We start from the raw sequence: 8576 nt of genomic DNA, 5'->3' as shown, positions 1-8576 counted from the left end.
TGAGGTAATGGCCTTATAGTATGTGCAGGTAAATGGAACTTATAAGAACACATTTTCATGTGGGACACTCATTTATGTAAATCTCTGAGGAATAATTTAGAAGTGCCATGTAAATACCAAACAAAAATTTCAGTTGACAGTTCAGAAGTCAAATGGAATATAAGGCAAACATAGTTAAATCCCTAGAGCCAATGCTAAGACCATGCACCAATGAGCCCAGATGGTATACTCACCTTACACCTGATGAATCCACTAATACAAGCAACTTGCTGCCACTGCCCACAAGAAGGGAATTGCCTGGAAAAGTCTGCAAATAAAATTTCCCCCCAATACATGCCTATATATATATATATATATATATATATATATATATATATATGACTGGAAAAGATATTATATTGAACATCTACCCAAAGGGCTACAAATTGGGGTTAACTATGGTTGATATAATCTGCTGAGCTTTGCTTACCTATAAAAGGTACAACCTTGGAAACTATGACATAGTTAATTATTTGGAACAATACATTTCTATCAATTTGGCTTAGCTGGACACATCTTGTAGTCAAGGTTCATGGTGCTATGGGCATGAAAATGTTCTGAGCATTGGCATGTATTAACTTTTTTACTACTACAGCAATTCTACAACCCAAACTTTAAAGATGAAGGAACTGGGTCATAGAGAGGTTATTTCCCCCACGTTGTGCAGAAAGTTGGTGACAGAGCCCACAAAGTTTGCTTTGGATTCCTTACTCTTAAGCGGTATGCTATACTGCCTCTTTCACAGTCACACTTTAAACAGAATTAAACAAAAACCAGTTTAGCAATGTATTAGGAGAATCTAAAAATCAATCATTTTCTGGCACATTCTTATTGTAGCATTTTCTGTAACACAGAAAGATCCAAAATAATGGCTGGCCATATAGAAATGATTATGCAAATTATAATAAATAATAGAATAATAAGACAAATAAACTAATATATATATACACTAAAATAATAACTTTAGGATTTCTGACTTAGCTTTTTTAAAGATTTTATTTATTTATTCATAAGAGACACAGAGTGAGAGGCAGAGACATAAGCAGAGGGAGAAGCAGGTTCCCTACAGGGAGCCCCGTGTGGGGACTCGATCCCGGGTGTCCAGGATCATGCCCCGGGCTGAAGGCAGACGCTCCATCGCTGAGCCACCCAGGCATCCCAGATTTCTGACTGTAAAAACAATTAATGAAAAAGTAGAAACACAATTCCATGATCAATATGATTTGTTGCTATATAAATTTGAAGCTTAAGTTTAAAATTAGAAGGACATGTCACAAAATGTTGATTGTGAATATATTTGAATTGTGACATTAGAAGTGCTTTTTTCCTCTTTTGATATTTATGCATTTACCAAATTAAGTATAAGAAACACGTTTCCTTCTAAATGGAAAAATCATTTCTTAAAAATACTTGCCTCTATTCCTCTGTACGATTAATATTAACAGTTGCTTACATATACATTTTTTTGCATATTGGGAAAATAAGTTGTTTCTTATCTATATCCATCACTTTCATAGTGGCCAACTGGTCCATCTCTGTTCTTACGCACCATACAGATATGTTTTAATACCCTTGCACACATACCATTCAAGTAAAATTCTTCTAATTCTATGAAATTAAATGACTTTATTGGTTGATTTTGGTCTAAAATGTCTTATGCTGAATTCAACTCTAGTTTTCTCTTTTTCTCATATGGAAGACGAAAGAATACTGGGTATGTAACAGTTCTCCATAAACTGTGAATAAATAGATCCGTTGCTAATAAATAGATCCGTTCTTCCTGGGAAGGGCCTGTATTTCCCCCTGGCGCAAGGGAAGCTGAAAAACTGGTTATATTCTCTGCCATCTTCACAGATGCATCTTTTGGTTTTATTGTAATTTTTCAAGAAGTCTCATAGCTTGATATGACCAAAATAATTTTCAAGTGGCATGTTAGAAAGCATAAAGCTCATCTTAATAGAATATATGCCAAGGTCATCCCTCTAAGTGAGGTAAACATGGTAATTATTTACTGTTTAAACATCAGGGAACAAATGAAGTTGAATTAGTATCACTGCAGTAACACATTTGGTTAATATGATAATCAGTAACAAAGATACTGATTTTTCAAGGTATTATCCCCTTTTCTGAAATGCATTTTCATGTAGTTCAGAATGCTTTTTAAAATTGGTAAAGACATTCAATAAATATAATGAATAATTTGGTTTAATGTATTAACAGCACATATTTATAAGGACTATTGTTTGCCTTGTGACTCAAAGAAAAATTTGTCATATACCTATCTCATAGAGCATGTTTTAATAAAGTTCTATTTCTTACATTTTAAAGTCATTTTTCAACTAAGTGCAATTCTGATGCTCTCCTTTCTATGATAAGCTCTAGGTGTGGTTTAAAAATTAAGAAAAGTGATTTCTTTTTGTTCACTTGTTGTGGATTTTATAACCAAAACACAAATATTTAATACATTTCCTGTGGTTTTCATCACCCAAACCAGAGAGTTTTGGAACATTGCAAATTTATATTGTACACTAAGCAATGTCATTTCAGCATCAATAGAATGCTTTGATATTTTCACCTCTTTATTTCATAAAAATTGAGAGGAAAACAATTGATTGTATTTTGTCTGAATGAATATACATGTCATAAAAATTATAATATTAAGAATTCAGTATTTTTTACTAAACTGAATAGAATTTCTTCCTTTTTATCAGAAGCAAGGTTAAATAATACAAAAATTAAGTTTAGGGAAGTCACTACTATGCCAGTTCTTACCATCAGAAAATGTCCTGTGAGATTTAAAATATGTTTTTCTTATCTCAACATGACAAGTGTTACCACTATTGATGACCCCAAATAATTATTCTATTATCTAAATGTTTTTATATTCAAATAAGACATTTAAAAAATTGCTGCTGACTTGCTGTGTGACCTGCAGCCATTCACTTAACCTCTCTGTTTCTCGATAGGAATCAGATTAAGATTAATTATCCATGCATAATTTCTTAACATAGAAAATGAGAAAGATTCTGTAAACTAAATTAGGTGTTAAAATATGTCATACACATTCAAGGTATTATTCAAATGCATAATCATATATAGTAACGTCTATCAGCATTTGAATTAAATGATAAGCTTGGATATTTAAAAGTGGTTTTCTGTGGAATTTAGAAATTCAACTAAGGCCAGAGATTTCCCCCAATCATAATCCATATTAAATGGTTAGAGGGGAAAAATAACTAGAGATTAAGCTTTTATTCAAAGTCGCATTCAATTTTCCAGCATTTAAAAATCTTAGTTTTCTTAGAATGACATTATTCCTTCATTGAAATGGGAAAAAAACTTTTCCTTGAAAAACTGTCATTGGTCAAGCCATTATTTGTAATCCTTTGACTCTGCTGGGGAATTAAGATTCCTGATTCCCAGCCTTAACTAAGGAGCTAATTAATTAGCTGTGCCTCAAGGAATTCAGCTATACACTTTGAACCTCACTTTCTTGATCTAAAAAAAAAATGAAGGGAGTTTAGAACAAATGACTTCGAGAAGTAATTTCAGAATGAACACTTTATGATTTAAAATTATTCAAATTATTTTTACAGCTTTATCAATCCTGTAACAACTGCAATAATAAAACACACATACACATTGGCTTAAAAATATGAGAGAGAGAAGTGCCGTGTTTGCCGCCGGGGTTACCGCCGGCTCCGTCGCCGAGGAAGCCGCCGCAGCCGGGCCGGGAGTGGAGGCGGCGCGGCATGAAGCGGCGCAGGCCCGCTCCGTAGCACGCGTCGGGACGCTCCGGGCGGGGCCGGGGGGGAAGGGTTGGATGGTGAGAAAAGGAAAGACTCCTGTGAGAAGAGAGCAAGATGAGCAGAGGGATCTATGCTTGGAGTTGAGTCACTTGAAAAAGATCTCTTTGAATGTGGAAGAGGTCTGAGCAGATGAAAATACAATCAGGAAAATGCAACATGGCAGCAGCAATGGAAACAGAACAGCTGGGTGTTGAGATATTTGAAACTGCAGAGTGTGAGGAGAATATTGAATCACAGGATCGGCCTAAACTGGAGCCATTTTATGTTGAGCGATATTCCTGGAGTCAGCTTAAAAAGCTCCTTGCTGATACCAGAAAATATCATGGCTACATGATGGCTAAGGCCCCACATGATTTTATGTTTGTGAAGAGGAATGATCCAGATGGGCCTCATTCAGACAGGATCTATTACCTTGCTATGTCTGGTGAGAACAGAGAAAATACACTGTTTTATTCTGAAATTCCCAAAACCATCAACAGAGCAGCAGTCTTAATGCTCTCTTGGAAGCCTCTTTTGGATCTTTTTCAGGCAACACTGGACTATGGAATGTATTCTCGAGAAGAGGAACTATTAAGAGAAAGAAAACGCATTGGAACTGTTGGAATTGCTTCCTATGATTATCACCAAGGAAGTGGAACATTTCTGTTTCAAGCTGGTAGTGGAATTTATCACGTAAAAGATGGAGGGCCACAAGGGTTTACTCAACAACCCTTACGGCCAAATTTAGTAGAAACTAGCTGTCCCAACATTCGCATGGATCCCAAATTATGCCCAGCTGATCCAGACTGGATTGCTTTTATACATAGCAATGATATTTGGATATCCAACATTGTAACCAGAGAAGAAAGGAGGCTCACCTATGTGCATAATGAACTAGCCAACATGGAAGAAGATCCCAGATCAGCTGGAGTTGCTACCTTTGTTCTTCAAGAAGAATTTGATAGATATTCTGGCTACTGGTGGTGTCCAGAAGCTGAAACAACTCCCAATGGCAGCAAAATTCTGAGAATTCTATATGAAGAAAATGATGAATCTGAGGTGGAAATTATTCATGTTACATCCCCTATGTTGGAAACAAGGAGGGCAGATTCATTCCGTTATCCTAAAACAGGCACAGCAAATCCAAAAGTCACTTTTAAGATGTCAGAAATAATGATTGATGCTGAAGGAAGGATTATCGATGTCATAGATAAGGAACTAATTCAGCCTTTTGAGATTCTGTTTGAAGGAGTTGAATATATTGCCAGAGCTGGATGGACTCCAGAGGGAAAATATGCTTGGTCCATTCTACTAGATCGCTCCCAAACTCGCCTACAGATAGTGTTGATCTCACCTGAATTATTTATCCCAGTAGAAGATGATGCCATGGAAAGACAGAGACTTATCGAGTCGGTGCCTGACTCTGTGACGCCACTAATTATCTATGAAGAAACAACAGACATCTGGATAAATATCCATGACATCTTTCATGTTTTTCCCCAAAGTCATGAAGATGAAATTGAATTTATTTTTGCCTCTGAATGCAAAACAGGTTTCCGTCATTTATACAAAATCACATCCATTTTAAAGGAGAGCAAATATAAACGATCCAGTGGTGGGCTGCCTGCCCCAAGTGATTTCAAGTGTCCTGTCAAAGAGGAAATAGCCATTACCAGTGGTGAATGGGAAGTTCTTGGCCGGCATGGATCTAATATCCAGGTTGATGAAGTCAGGAAGCTGGTATATTTTGAAGGCACCAAGGACTCTCCTTTAGAACATCACCTATATGTGGTCAGTTATGTAAATCCTGGAGAGGTGACAAGGCTGACTGACCGTGGCTATTCCCACTCTTGCTGCATCAGCCAGCATTGTGACTTCTTTATAAGTAAGTATAGTAACCAGAAGAATCCACACTGTGTGTCCCTTTACAAGCTCTCAAGCCCTGAAGATGACCCAACTTGCAAAACAAAGGAATTTTGGGCCACCATTTTGGATTCAGCAGGTCCTCTTCCTGACTACACCCCTCCAGAGATTTTCTCTTTTGAAAGTACTACTGGATTTACGTTGTATGGGATGCTGTACAAACCTCATGATCTACAACCTGGAAAGAAATACCCTACTGTGCTATTCATATATGGTGGTCCTCAGGTGCAGTTGGTGAATAATCGGTTTAAAGGAGTCAAGTATTTCCGCTTGAATACCCTAGCCTCTCTGGGTTATGTGGTTGTAGTGATAGACAACAGGGGATCCTGTCACCGAGGGCTTAAGTTTGAAGGCGCCTTTAAATACAAAATGGGTCAAATAGAGATTGACGATCAGGTGGAAGGACTCCAGTATCTAGCTTCTCAATATGATTTCATTGACTTAGATCGTGTGGGCATCCATGGCTGGTCCTATGGAGGATACCTCTCCCTGATGGCATTAATGCAGAGGTCAGATATCTTCAGGGTTGCCATTGCTGGGGCCCCAGTTACTCTGTGGATCTTCTATGATACAGGCTACACAGAACGTTATATGGGCCACCCTGACCAGAATGAACAGGGCTATTACTTAGGATCTGTGGCCATGCAAGCAGAAAAGTTTCCCTCTGATATCTACAGAACTTTACATCCAAACTCAACTGAATACACATTCTTCTCAAGTGCACATGGAACTTTTTCCAGAATAGACCACATACTGGGTCACAAATCGGGTCTGAACCGATACCAAAAGATTGGGATCGTCCCCTGCATATTCTCAGACCATAACGCCTTGAAATTAGAACTCAATCACAAGAAGAAGTTTGGAAGGACCTCAAACACGTGGAGGTTAAGGACCATCCTGCTAAAAGATAAAAGGGTCAACCAGGAAATTAAGGAAGAATTAAAAAGATTCATGGAAACTAATGAGAATGAAGATACAACTGTTCAAAATCTTTGGGATGCAGCAAAAGCAGTCCTGAGGGGGAAATACATCGCAATACAAGCATCCATTCAAAAACTGGAAAGAACTCAAATACAAAAGCTAACCTTACACATAAAGGAGCTAGAGAAGAAGCAGCAAATCGACCCGACGCCCAGCAGAAGAAGAGAGTTAATTAAAATTCGAGCAGAACTCAACGAAATTGAGACCAGAAGAACTGTGGAACAGATCAATAGAACCAGGAGTTGGTTCTTTGAAAGAATTAATAAGATAGATAAACCATTAGCCAACCTTATTAAAAAGAAGAGAGAGAAGACTCAAATTAATAAAATCATGAATGAGAAAGGAGAGATCACTACCAACACCAAGGAAATACAAACGATTTTAAAAACATATTATGAACAGCTCTACGCCAATAAATTAGGCAATCTAGAAGAAATGGACGCATTCCTGGAAAGCCACAAACTACCAAAACTGGAGCAGGAAGAAATAGAAAACCTGAACAGGCCAATAACCAGGGAGGAAATTGAAGCAGTCATCAAAAACCTCCCAAGACACAAGAGTCCAGGGCCAGATGGCTTCCCAGGGGAATTCTATCAAACGTTTAAAGAAGAAATCATACCTATTCTACTAAAGCTGTTTGGAAAGATAGAAAGAGATGGAGTACTTCCAAACTCATTCTATGAGGCCAGCATCACCTTAATTCCAAAACCAGACAAAGACCCCACCAAAAAGGAGAATTACAGACCAATATCCCTGATGAACATGGATGCAAAAATTCTCAACAAGATACTAGCCAATAGGATCCAACAACACATTAAGAAAATTATTCACCATGACCAAGTAGGATTTATCCCCGGGATGCAAGGCTGGTTCAACACTCGTAAAACAATCAATGTGATTCATCATATCAGCAAGAGAAAAACCAAGAACCATATGATCCTCTCATTAGATGCAGAGAAAGCATTTGACAAAATACAGCATCCATTCCTGATTAAAACTCTTCAGAGTGTAGGGATAGAGGGAACTTTCCTCGATATCTTAAAAGCCATCTACGAAAAGCCCACAGCAAATATCATTCTCAATGGGGAAGCACTGGGAGCCTTTCCCCTAAGATCAGGAACCAGACAGGGATGTCCACTCTCACCACTGCTATTCAACATAGTATTGGAAGTCCTAGCCTCAGCAATCAGACAACAAAAAGACATTAAAGGCATTCAAATTGGCAAAGAAGAAGTCAAACTCTCCCTCTTCGCCGATGACATGATACTCTACATAGAAAACCCAAAAGCCTCCACCCCAAGATTGCTAGAACTCATACAGCAATTTGGTAGCGTGGCAGGATACAAAATCAATGCCCAGAAATCAATGGCATTCCTATACACTAACAATGAGACTGAAGAAAGAGAAATTAAGGAGTCAATCCCATTTACAATTGCACCCAAAAGCATAAGATACCTAGGAATAAACCTAACCAAAGAGGTAAAGGATCTATACCCTAAAAACTATAGAACACTTCTGAAAGAAATTGAGGAAGACACAAAGAGATGGAAAAATATTCCATGCTCATGGATTGGCAGAATTAATATTGTGAAAATGTCAATGCTACCCAGGGCAATTTACACGTTCAATGCAATCCCTATCAAAATACCATGGACTTTTTTCAGAGACTTAGAACAAATTATTTTAAGATTTGTGTGGAATCAGAAAAGACCCCGAATAGCCAGGGGAATTTTAAAAAAGAAAACCATAGCTGGGGGCATCACAATGCCAGATTTCAGGTTGTACTACAAAGCTGTGGTCATCAAGACAGTGTGGTACTGGCACAAAAACAGACACATAGACCAA

General features: G+C 37.8%; 1 protein-coding gene across 1 annotated transcript; it reads left to right on the top strand.

The window, feature by feature from the left end:
• Positions 1–3727: 3727 nt before the first annotated feature.
• On the top strand, positions 3728–6431 carry LOC129498434 (dipeptidyl peptidase 8-like; the record flags this gene model as incomplete). The annotated part of the gene is made up of 1 exon (XM_055307754.1): positions 3728–6431. A coding segment is annotated over exon 1 (2475 nt), but the record flags the coding sequence as incomplete, so codon positions are not given.
• Positions 6432–8576: the final 2145 nt, after the last annotated feature.

Source organism: Nyctereutes procyonoides, unplaced genomic scaffold (genome assembly GCF_905146905.1).
Source record: "Nyctereutes procyonoides isolate TBG_1078 unplaced genomic scaffold, NYPRO_anot_genome, whole genome shotgun sequence".
In the NCBI taxonomy this organism is placed as follows: Eukaryota; Metazoa; Chordata; class Mammalia; order Carnivora; family Canidae; genus Nyctereutes; species Nyctereutes procyonoides.
Note: the sequence above shows the minus strand (reverse complement) of the source record. Positions and strands in the feature narration are given on the sequence as shown.